At 39.8% G+C, this 12,651-nt stretch overlaps 1 protein-coding gene across 4 annotated transcripts in view; it reads right to left on the bottom strand.

The window, feature by feature from the left end:
- The window catches only part of CLEC16A (C-type lectin domain containing 16A), a 645,672-nt gene that overhangs the window by 514,155 nt on the left and 118,866 nt on the right, over positions 1-12,651 (bottom strand). For all 4 annotated transcript variants that reach the window (XM_085632123.1, XM_085632125.1, XM_085632126.1 and 1 more), the window contains exon 5: positions 4,087-4,192. In XM_085632123.1, the coding sequence (XP_085488249.1) occupies positions 4,087-4,192 (106 nt within the window). The remainder of the gene's footprint in view (positions 1-4,086; positions 4,193-12,651) is intronic.

The raw sequence follows: 12,651 nt of genomic DNA, 5'->3' as shown, positions 1-12,651 counted from the left end.
TGGTTAAAGTTCAGGCATGTAAAGGGTAACTTTCTAAAAGCCAATTTTACTTAATATTTATTAAACATCCGACTTCACCTTTCGATTTTAATTTTTAAAAATAGTGGTTTAATTATATTTCTAGCAGGTCCCTTTCCCCAGTTAGCAGTACTGGTATTTTAATCTGTATTCTGGTCTTCTACACAGGACAGCTAAGCCTCCCACAGTGAAAATTGTTTTTAGGGCCCTGTCACTGCAGGGACATGTTGTTATTAATTTTCTCAGGTTCACTTTTGAATACCATGCACCCTACCTTGTGGGCTACATGACCAATTTAGGAACGACTTACTATTTAAAAGGGAGGGTTATACTGGCAAAAGGGTTATATTAACAGGTTGCACTGCAGGTGTAAATTGCAGCAGTCAGGCTATAGTGGTAGGCCTGAAGCCGTGTCACAATAAGTGCTGGAGTCCGCAAAGAACAATCCACTTTCCATGCCATGGGTGCAGTTCCTAAACCATAAACTATCGCCTTCTAGGGAAGTTAAATATGCTTTTCAGGGATTAGCCAATCTGAACATGTTTTAGGGGGTCAGATCACATACAGTGGGCACTGAACAGCAGTACCTCAGGCCTGAAGCCGTGTCACAATAAGTGCTGGAGTCCGCAAAGAACAATCCACTTTCCATGCCATGGGTGCAGTTCCTAAACCATAAACTATCGCCTTCTAGGGAAGTTAAATATGCTTTTCAGGGATTAGCCAATCTGAACATGTTTTAGGGGGTCAGATCACATACAGTGGGCACTGAACAGCAGTACCTCAGCGTGTGCAATCTTAATAAAACCAGCAATAAAATTCAGCCAAAAGAAAACGGGGATGACCATGCAGAAGGGGATTTTCTAACAGTGCTTCTCAGCCGTTTCTGCAGGAAAATATCAAACTGTGATATTGCAATAAGTTGTGAATTTGGTTTCTGATCATTAAGCATTCATTTAGAAACATTGCACCAATTGAATATGTCCAAAATACATCACCAGTCAGTAACAAAACTGCTTTGGATACAATGTTTTTACACAGTGCTGGTGCTTAAAGTGAAGTCAAAAATCCATACAGTTATATAATCTTCAATGACAACAAGTCAGTGCAACACAGAAAGCTAAAAACAAGCTAAATGAGAAGTATAAAAAAAGTTTATTCCATAAAAATACACAATCAAGGTTAAACACATTTCATATTAAAATAGAAATTACGATATCATGAAGAAAACAGTAAAGTCGACGCTGAGTTTTGGTGAGTTGGTGATTGTTCACCTTCTTCAGGACAGTTTTCTAAAAATTAGGAAGTTGCTAGGATTCAATTTCACTAGGAATGTGAAGAAGCAATATGCTTAAAATGAGGGGTTGAAAATGTCCCATCTATTAAAAACCTTTAAATAAGAAACCAAATAATATTGGTTGTGTTCGTTGGTGCCACCGTTATATTATTGTTCCAAAATTGAGAACAAAGTCAGAAATAGATAAAACGACTGGTATATCAGTACCACCAGCTTGAGGTCAGGACCCGGAAGCTGTTCGTTGGTTGAAAGGAGGCCGTATCGTTTTTATCAGGCTTCAAATTTTCGGTTGCATGATCATCACAGCAACATCATCAGCCTATTCGCCATACATTTGTAAATAACGGCGGAGACTCTGACTATAGAATCTGTACCTCTAATCACAGCTCATCAGCTGGTGGGACTGATATACCAGTCTTTTTATCTATTTCTGACTTTGTTCTCAATTGTGGAACAATAATATAACGGTGGCACCAACTAACACAACCAATATTATTTGGTTTCTTATTTAAAGTTTTTTAATAGATGGGACATTTTCAACCCCTCATTTTAAACATATTGCTTCTTCACATTCCTAGTGAAATTGAATCCTAGCAACTTCCTAATTTTTAGAAAACTGTCCTGAAGAAGGTGAACAATCACCAACTCACCGAAATGCAGTGTCGTCTTTTCTGTTTTCTTAATGATATCGTAATTTGTATTTTAATATGAAATGTTTTTAACCTTGATGTGTATTTTTATGGAATACATTTTTTTTTATACTTCTAATTTAGCTTGTTATTAGATTTCTGTGTTGCACTGACTTGTTGTCATTGAAGATTATATAACTGTATGGATTTTTGACTTCACTTTAAGCACCAGCACTGTGTAAAAACATTGTAACCAAAGCAGTTTTGTTACTGACTAGGGACTCTTTGTTTTGTATGTACTCACCCTGTCCCTATTCTGAAAAGTTTTTTCTTTACTTTTCAAAATACATCACCATCAGCCAACAGATGAAGAAGGGCATTGGCTTTTCAGCTAGCTGAAGCTTATTTACTCTGTCACAAAGCTACATAAGGATTTCAAGACTGCATGCTATTTTCAGACTAAATAGGCAACAAGAAAGCCAACAAATCGTTTTTTCCATTACTTGAAGGTAAATCTTCACTGTTAGCTAAGTTTGTGTGCAAAAGGATGAGTGAGTTAATTATAGCATGGGTTGATGGTTGGATAAGTGATGCATTAGTAAATGGCAGCATGAAGTGATGAGTCCATGGATGAAAGAACGTTTGCTTACACACCCGGGAGTGTGGACTACCATAAACGAGAATAAAGTGAAAGGTTACTGCCATGCTTATTACTAGCATTGACCGAGGAACAACTGTGAATCGAAAACAAGAACTCCCATCTAATCTAGTGCAAAAAAACCTCAAATTGATCATGCAGTCCTGCCACTACTAGACAGGATTTCCCCTGTGTGAAATGCTGTGAGCACAGACATGTTTGGAAATAATTACATTAAAGAAGATGTTCATTGAGTAAAAAAGAGACAGTGGATTTGAGTCTCAAACTGTTTGCTGATGTCAATGTACTTTGTTTTGCAAATAGCGTCAATAGGTGTAATGTGTAAAAAAACATGCATAATGATTAGAAACAGAACGCATATCTCATTGCATTTCACAGTTCACTAATTTCCTGCAAAAAAAGGCTTTAGGAGCCCTGTGAGAAAATACCTTTTTTGTGTGATTATCCCAATGAATTGGCTACATTTTATTGCTGTATTTTTAGATTATCCCCAGTGGAGCTCTGATGTTCTGGATAAGGGGTTACCCTAGAAGACCCATGCAAATAAAAAATATGTCTATTATCTGATACACAGTCAAAACATAATACCTCATGAATGTTAGTTACAATCAACCAATGGCTAATGAATGTGAACTACCCTACATGTTAAAGATGCCAACAACAGCCAATGGTGAGGAAAGTAGACCTTTTGCCCCACTCCTTATAAATAGCATAAGCACCATAGGAGAGATAATGTGGTCTCTTGTTATACCCAAAAACAGGCAGACCACTAAAAAGAAGGAATGAGGCTGTGCCTGGCACAAGCGTTCTAGGTTGATTAAATAGATTTACCCATTTTGTTATTTAAAGACAATAACTTATCTTACTATTTCCGAGGGTTTAAGAAATATGAATAATTGAATTTGCACACTCATATCAATTGCAAACTGACAAATCAAAAGTAATGAGAAAAGTCAAATTTGGAGCCTGAAATTACCTCAAATTCCCAAATTCCCCAGACATCTTCCTTAACCGAAGGAATACAGATATTTGAAGAGATCTGTTACAAGAAACTTTACAACAGTGACTTTCAAACAGGAAGATTTTACCATAGCCTTACCAGTGCTGTGCACCAATAGCTGCATATCCCAACGTATTACAACATACAACCTTCACACTGGTAACAGCGAAATAATAACATTACAAACTATTTCTATAAACAAATATATGCTTTATTAAAGTACTCATTTTTGGAAGTAAAAGCATTTTGAACATCACTAAATATTAAAAAAAGGAATTGAAAGACCGTGTCTTGCTCTAACATACAAGGTACACAGTAAATAAATGAATATTTACTTTTATGTTTGTTTATGAACTCAAATGTAATGGTACATATAGCCTTTTCAAAGACCAGACTTTACTTAACCTTAAACAAATTCTCTAGGATATTAACCACAAGTTCATAATATACCATGGTGCATTGAACATGACCGATGAATGAAATTTACCTTTGTAAACATTTAAGGTTATTGTCCTGACTGCAATCCTGACCATGCTTTCTGGGTGGTTGAAAAATTTGATGGCCTCAGTGTAAAGAGCAAAATCATTGGTATGCTGGAAAAGAAAGACAGACAAATGCAATGTAGTATTTTGATTATGTAATACTGATATAACAGATTACTCACACTGTGAAATTTTGGAAGTAGTCAAGAATAATGACAAGGGTGTTATGCAAACCAGGAGCTGCTCCACAATAGGACATTTTTATTGATGTTGTTTCTACTATCAGACTGTCTGGTAATAACCCTTATGATGGGTAAAATCCATCTGCTCATTTCTTTTGGTTTCTAACAAAATAACTGAGTTAGCGGTCACGTATAGAGTGAGAAAAGTTGCTATTACATCAACATTAACAAATTGAAGATTAGAGAATGATTGGCTTACCTGGCCAAGTCCCTTGGCTTACCTTTCAGAAAAGATTGTAACTTTCAATAAATTTACTGAGGATTAGCCCATGTGTGAATAATTCTCTAACAACATCCAAATTGTGTGGAAGACGCCTAAGAATACCGAAATGTAGGACTGTGAATACATGATGTGTGAACAAGTTACCAGTGAACAACCTCACAAGCATGGTTTTGTTTTGCATCATAGGTAACGTCATTAAATTCTTAAACATAGGCTATTATAACAACATACGGTCACTAGATGTTAGAAGCCATTCAATGGGCAGAGGGGCAGCCAGGGGTTACTGGGCCCAACCGTTGGTATTGTGGCCTTTTAATCATGCTGTCCTATGGCCCAACCTACTATGGGTCCAAAACAGCTGGGCCAAGTACTGCCTCTTCAACATTCAACTCTCAGTGGTAGTGTAAGGCAAGAAGTTTAAAGCTTCTCATGTGGAGAATTGTCCAGTCAAATACTCACTTTTCTGATAAAGGTAGTACTTAATATAAGCACACAAAACATACACAGAGCACACTGAATAATATATATAGACTCTTAAAGTCGGAGTGCTAACTCCTTCCTGGGTAGTGGCATATAGTGCTCCCTTGCCTTCTAATGGAGTTATTTCCCATTTGATAATGGAGCAGACTGTGCATTTACTAGCGTTAGCTACACCTGAAAAAGTCTTTTTCTGGCCTCAAAAGTCAATAAAGGGCATCCCTTACATTTGTCTTGTTGGGGTCGCTTGGATACCATTAAAATTATATTAGTCTCTAATATTCTTTTCACTATATCCAATATTCCATTAAATATTCCGCTTGAAACATATTAAAAAGTCTACTCCATGTGTCCTCTTTCCTTTGGAACAATTAAAAACCTTCCATGTCATTACTTAAATTTAAGCGACCTAAAGTACACGGAGGAATGAATTTCCCAGATTTTGCTACCTATCATAAAGCCTTCATATTAAAACATTCTGTACATTGAATATTGTCTTTATCTTCTCTTACCCAAATTTGGGTTGATTTAGAGCGTGAGTTCCTATCTCGTTTCTCGTTTCATGAAGCTATATTTATGCGAAAACATCAAAAGCTACTTACCTCAATTTTTGGACACACCTGCAAATTGTTGGATTCTGTCACTCCATGCTCCCCTATTGACATGAGCACTTTCTTAATCTCCATTTGGCACAATAATTGTATACAAATTAAGAACAAACCTATTTACTAACCAATTTGGAGATCTAAGGGACTACTCTATGCCAAAGAACTATATGATAATGATACCTGTATATATTTTACACAAGCTCAATCATTATATGGCCTATCATCCAATTTTTTTAAATAAATTCATGACCGTATGAAATATTTCTCAATCCTACAGTTACTTTCAGTCCCTCTCTCTTACTACCCCATATTCATCTATCAATCTTACTAGCCGCTTACTCACAAAGCTTCTTCTATTCATTTAGTGCACTTCAATTTACCGGCCTAAATCAAATACAGAATTGGCCTGGGAAAATGATCTTCATATCACTTTACTTATTTCAACATGGAAGCAGATCTGGATCAAAATTAGACAATCCTCCTGAGCAGTAAATGCGACAATTTTGTTTTATATACAATAGATTATTTACAACACCTTTTCTCCTTCACAGGATCAACTCGGACACTCCAGACACTTGTTGGTCATGCTCTGCCCATCAGGCGGATTTAAAACATTTGATATTTACCAATCCTTATGTTTCCAATTTCTGGCAACAGGTTTGGACTCAAATCAATGTTATATTTTGTTCAAACATTCCTTTTTAGGTCTTGCCTAGCTAGTGCGTTTACGCAATCGATATGCCAGACTCTAGTAAGAGGGGCATTTCAAAGTGCTCCCAAAAGTGGATTGCATGGCGAGCACGCGCACAATCACGTGCATCGTGCCGCCATGGAATCCGTTTGGGGAAGCGCTTCAGCCCACTGGCACGTGCACGTGTAGCCACAGCCTCAGCATCATACTTCAAAGGGTCCGCTCCCCCGCCTGGAATGCGCTCCCCCGCCCCTGCCAAGCGCGCGTGCCACGATCCGCCGCGTCTCGCCGTAATTGTAAACATATGACAAATTTGCTTTCACTTTCGCGCGGCGGGCGCTCGCGTCCGGACCACTTTAGAAGCCGGGCTTGTTTTGTATGCTTGTTGAGAAAGGAATTGTCTCGAGGGAGGACACCACATCTCGATTGTCTTCTATCAGTGCATCTATTTTCATCTTTCTTTGAGTGCACCCAAGTTAGACCCCAGATGAGAGTGGACGTGGCCATGCCGTTATGTGTGTGCAAGTTTACCTAACTTTTGGCGACCTCCTCCTGTGTGATGTAGTCTGATAACTTTCCTATTAAAGCCAGAAACGAGCAATCGCACTGCGGGCCCATGTTTGTTTATTCACTCCAAGTACGGCGGCAGAGCACCTGCAGTGAGTGCCCCTCGTACATTCTCCCACACGTATTGAATAACGCTCATTACTGCAGCCTGCCGTTCCTTCCGGTTCCTTCCTCCCCGCGACCATCTGCAGGACAGTCAATTAGCGCCTCCCATCACTCCAAGGCTCCCCTTGTGTTGCTATCTTTTGATCTGCAACCCGATCCTTTCTGCCCCTTCCTTGTTTGGCTTCTCACCTTCCCACTTCTCTTTTATCATTCGCGCTCCTCATCTGCCGCATGTTGCTGCAGTCCTCTCGCAGGGACCTTACTGTAGTTTGTACCGCCACCATTCGCACCTCGGCCACGTCACAGATATGGTGTTAAATCTACCACAACACTTCAGAGGGCGTGCCTTTTGTTCAGTGTTGCTCATTTCACTGCTGTTTTTCATCACTCGGTGCTGCTTGCACCTCGTTTCACCAGCTGCGGGGGTGAGTTCACTATGTGTGGCCTGAGACTCGCGAAATATTTCGCGCCGCTTTAAGGTTTTGAAAACGCAGCCAGTGCAAGGAATGTCTACACCACAGGTATAACTTTTAATGTAGAATTATGTTTAGGTAGCACGGAAAAAGTATTGTTGAGCGAACTTATGTACGGCTGTGGCAGACAAAAATAACACAATTAACTGCACGTAGCGCTGTCTACCATTTGTTTGGTATCTAGGCACTGATATGTACATTACTACCCAACTCCGTGCTACTCATTTTTTTTCGACCTCTGAAGGATGAAAGCCTGTATTTGTAGCCTGTTATTATTATTATTTTGAGATTTGTATAGCACTAACTAGACCCGAAGGTATTAGAGCGCTTTACACGTTATGTGATCACGTTTGTACTCTACAGTGGAATCATTAGTTCACTTAGCTCTTTCACCAGCTTCATAGCTGAGAAATAAATCGACTAGCTCTACAAACGTGCCTCAAAGAAGGATGCTAGTGTCTCAGGTACTTCTGAATGAATGGACTTTGTGTTCTGTAGCATACTAGGATGGCCCCAGCTCCTTTAAAAAACGCCTCATCTGCTACTTTGGTCAAAATACTCAGAATCCCACATCTCGTTTCGAAACAGTACCGAACCTGCGCTGGGGCGAAGCAACCCGAAGTGCAACAGGTGCAGTGGCACCAGGAGCCGACTGCATCCCTTCCACGGCTCATTTGTATTTATTTTTAACTACCGCACCATCCACCGTGGGATGGGGGCTGCCTCTTTTTTTTAACTTGCATGAGGGCCCAGGGCACCCTTGTTAGTCCACGGAATCACTGGTGACCCTAGTTTCACATGTTCTAGTTTCAAGGATGAGCTTTGATCATTCTCTTGGTGACTGGCTTTTTACATAGTAGTTAAATGAAGGGGTGTTGGACTCACTGCTGCCTTGTAGGTGTGGTTTTTCCTGGGCTCTTTTGTGATTACAAACAGCTCGACCCATGTGCACTGACAGCACCTGCAGTATACAGAAGACACCCTTGGCCGAGTAGCTATGGAGTTGGAAAACTACCATCAGGTAGGAGAGATTTTCCATGCCTCATGAAAGAACTCCCTTCTAAAATAAAGAAATGTCACTTGAGAATGGAAAGTCTTGTTTTTTGTTGTTATTTTTTCCAAATAAATCCTGCACAGTTCCGAGTTTAGAGATGCACACAAAAAACCCTTGGCAAGCACCTTAGAACCTGTGTATTACGTGGCAGAGTGATGCTGTCCCACCTGATTTATAGTAAAATTTCAATAGTGTTAGCTGTGTGGAGAGCTGTTAGTTGATGGCATTGAGAAAGAAGCTGTTTTAAAGAAATTACATTAAGTGTAACGCCCTTCAGGTTGTGTGTTTTTGGTCCTCTGAGGCTCCTGCGACTCCTTGGTTGCCCTTCTCCCACCCTCATCCCTGCGTCCTTCACTGGGATGTTTACCAGGTGACTAGTTCCTTGACATCTTTCATAGACCTATTCTTGGACGACTCTTGCTAGAGCACACTTGAAAAATAGCCTTTAATAGCAGATAGTGGCAGTATGATACTTTTATTGGATGCGCCCATCACTGAGCTATGCTTTCTGTTTTCAAAGATGCCTTCTTCACCAATGACTTGGAGGATTGTTGTGAGTCAGTTGATTGGAGTGTAGTGCACCTAATGTTTTAGAGATATCTTCATGCCTTGGTCTTGAGGATTCAGTCACAGGCTAGAGTCAGATTTCTAATGGAGTAAGATATCAGTAGTGTGGGTGTTGTCAACATGTGAGATTTAATGTGTGTATTTGGTATTGTGCTACTGTTAGTAGTGTCTGGTGTATGTTGTCTCACGTCTTTAATTTGAATACATTTAGGAAAATTGGAATGTGCATTATCCAGCTTGAAATGTGTATCTCCGGCAATTGGGAGTTTGGTTTCTTGCCCATAGTAACTCTTTAACCAGGCTTTTGGATTAATGTTGTGTTATGGAGTGGCACGTTGCTTGTGAAGCTCATGGGTGTTGTGAGCTTGGCAACGCCCAACTCTATGGCGCCTTTGACAAGTTGTGAGTGTATATGTATGGGCTGCTTTTGTGCTGACGGAAGATGTGTGCAAAGCGAACACCAGCTCTTTCTCCCCTCCGCCGTGCTTGTGTGCAACCCCATTCAACCTGCTTTGTTTATTACCAAAAATTCTGTTGTGAGCTCATTAATAATCCAAGAGCATGTGGAATATCTTTGCTGTCTTGGGAGGCAGTTCAGAGTGCTGGTTAAGTGTTGTGTTGAATATTTGGGGAGTGGTTGCTTAAAGGGGACGTTTTGTTGGTGCTCTGTTAGATGCATTAGAACTATTCTGGCTAATGTTTCTTGTTAGATGGAGTAGCTAGAGGTGTGTTGATTTTCGCTGGATGTCGAATTGTCCTGTGTGCAAGTTTCTAGACCAAAAATGGGGGTCAATCAACTAATTTAGTTGGGAGCATGCACAAGGCCGGGATTCTGAAAAATATACTTATATCAGATGACAAAAAACAGGGGCTGTGCGACCCATTAAAGGTGGGGATAGTGTCTACTGCTGAGCTAGTCCCACCCCCCAATACCAAGATAACAATTAAAAGACCAATCAAAGGTGGTATCCTGAGCAGAGCCATTGCAACCTTCTAAAAACCCAGATCTCCATATACTCCTAGATTACATGAAGTGGCATACTCCTGCCCTTTTAACTGTTCCTTCCATACTTTCCACCTTCATTTTGGATAGAATGCCACCTCAGTGTTAAAAAGGAACACAGTCAAAGGGCAAGCAGGGATGTTGCAAACAGATTCTTGCCCTGCTTTTATTGGTTCAGATAGGACATCAGCATTGTAGAGATTTGGTAGGTGGCTTGTTTTTTACTCCTAATTTAGCTCAGCTTGGAAAGATGTGTACCTCAAGAAAAATCGTCCCGCAGACCAACCCAGACGCATGTTCTTTTTTCGCAGTCTCCAATTCACAGACTTCATTAGGGCTCTTCACAATTTTTGTAAGCCAGGGAGCCCAGTGTAAAATGCTTTGACACAAACTGCTTGACTGCAGCTATAAAGTACACACTAGCCTGGGGAAAGGCTCTTGGCACTATATGACACCCTTTTTAATTGCTCTTAGGAGACAGAAGGGTACATTATCTGACTATTGCAGCATCGTAGAAGGGTCATCATGACGCAGTGGCAGCTGTCATCTTTGCTTTGCTATAGAATACCATGAGCAAAGCAAATGGCTTCAACTTAATGAAAGGCGAGACCTATTGCATTTTCAATGCTTGTTATATTGATAATTATTTTTAGGAAGCATCTCTACAGTGTGGGCTAATGTTTGATTTAATATACAAATAGTAAATCTTCTATTAGCAAATGCTTTTCAACAAATGACTAAACATTGAAAAGATTCTAAGCAACTTTTGTCTAAAGCATAGTGGTATGCAGTCTGTTACAATCACAGATTAGATACTGCTGACATGCAATCTGTATCTCTTGCTTTAAAATGACAAGAACTTTAGACACCGATTACACAGCTTCTAAATTACTAAATTAGGCGATCATTTGCACCTTTACCTATTGCTCAAGTTGTATTTAAAAGCTCGACTTCTAGTTCTGACTGAATTGGTCTATTTGTTTATTATTTTTGTTTTAACTTTATACCATACTGTTGACTTGCTATCTATCAGCTGACGTTTGTGCGTTTTTCACTTAATGTATAAGGTCCTTTTTTTCTTTCTTCATTTATTGTTCCCTTTTACTCCAATTGCTGTATTTATGCAAATTGTTATCAATGTGCTTATTCTTGCATATATAAACTTCTTCTTAAACTTAAAAAAAAAATATTTTCTGGATATCTTCGCGGTTATCCAGAATTCTGTTAGTATACTGAGCTATCAGCTCTGATATCCGATTGCATTGGCCTTAGATTTTACTGACCATGCCAAAACACATCCCACATGCTCACTTTCCCCCTAAGCTTGTTGAAATGCAGTCCTTTCATTCACTATTTCCTCAATGTAGAAGAAATCCTGAAGCTTACTTTTAGCACGTTTTAATTAATTACTAGGAAGAGGAGAATATAAACTTAAACAGACTTTAATCTCGCTCTTTATATTTGCCAGCATTCCCTCAATGGAGGCTCTACAGGTCTTCATTGAGTTTGGTTTAAACGTAATGACCTGGCTGCGAAAGCAGGTCTAAAAGTCTTTCCAGATATTTAATAAAGAGGCTGAATTTGCATTAAACATAAAAAGTTCAAAAAAAAGTATGCACATCGTTTTTCGAATGTTCAGGCAATACTAAGGACCTATCAAAGCACCATCTAGTACTTCTAGTATTGACTGACCTAGATCCCAATTGAAGTGAAACCACTGATTGGTCGAGAAGCAAGTTCCAATAATCAAGCCTGTTAAACAGAGAAGAAATTAGGAGAAAAAAAATCAATCTGTGATGCAGGCTAAAAGCATTTCGAAAAGCATGTATAAAGTGTAGCATCTAGCATCAGGATTCGCCGTACGTCATGGATCTAACAAGCCATATTCTTCTTTGTGTAGAACCAACATAGAAGCAGATTTTTATTTTAGTTGTATCTTATCCCTACACGAAGCATCAAGCTGGGAATTCTGCAGCAGATTGAAATCTCCTCTCAAGATTATTAGCCACCTTGAGTGCATCAGTACTGAATACATTTGTTTAGGAGGGTGAATCTCATCCTCTATTGGATCATAGTATTAATAAAACTGATGCACTGAGAATATAAACGTGCAACCACCCAAAGCCATCACCCCAGGCTATCCCTCCTAATATTCTCAATTACGCAAGTAAATGTAAATGTAAATGTGCAGATATTTATATAGCGCAAATCACCAACCGGTCTCTAAGCGCTTGCTTAGGGAACCCGTCCTGGTATTCCCCTGTGAGATAACCCAGCAGGGCATCCACAAGGTGAAAGCCAGGCATCCCGCCACGAGGGGCCATTGTGGAGATTAAGCAAGCTATTGCCCAGAGTTGCAGAGTGTGAACCCATGAATTGAGTATGCACTGGAGAGAGAATTATCAAGTCCATGGACAATTTATGGACTCAAGACCCAGCCGAGCCGGGAACTGAACCCTGGTCCCAGGCTGACCTCTGCTTCCAGGTCTGCCTACTCTAACCAGTGAGCCACACTTCTCCAGAAAAGAAAAGAGCTACCCCCTACATTACACCCCTGCTG

Source organism: Triturus cristatus, chromosome 10 (genome assembly GCF_964204655.1).
Source record: "Triturus cristatus chromosome 10, aTriCri1.1, whole genome shotgun sequence".
Classification (NCBI taxonomy): domain Eukaryota; kingdom Metazoa; phylum Chordata; class Amphibia; order Caudata; family Salamandridae; genus Triturus; species Triturus cristatus.
Note: the sequence above shows the minus strand (reverse complement) of the source record. Positions and strands in the feature narration are given on the sequence as shown.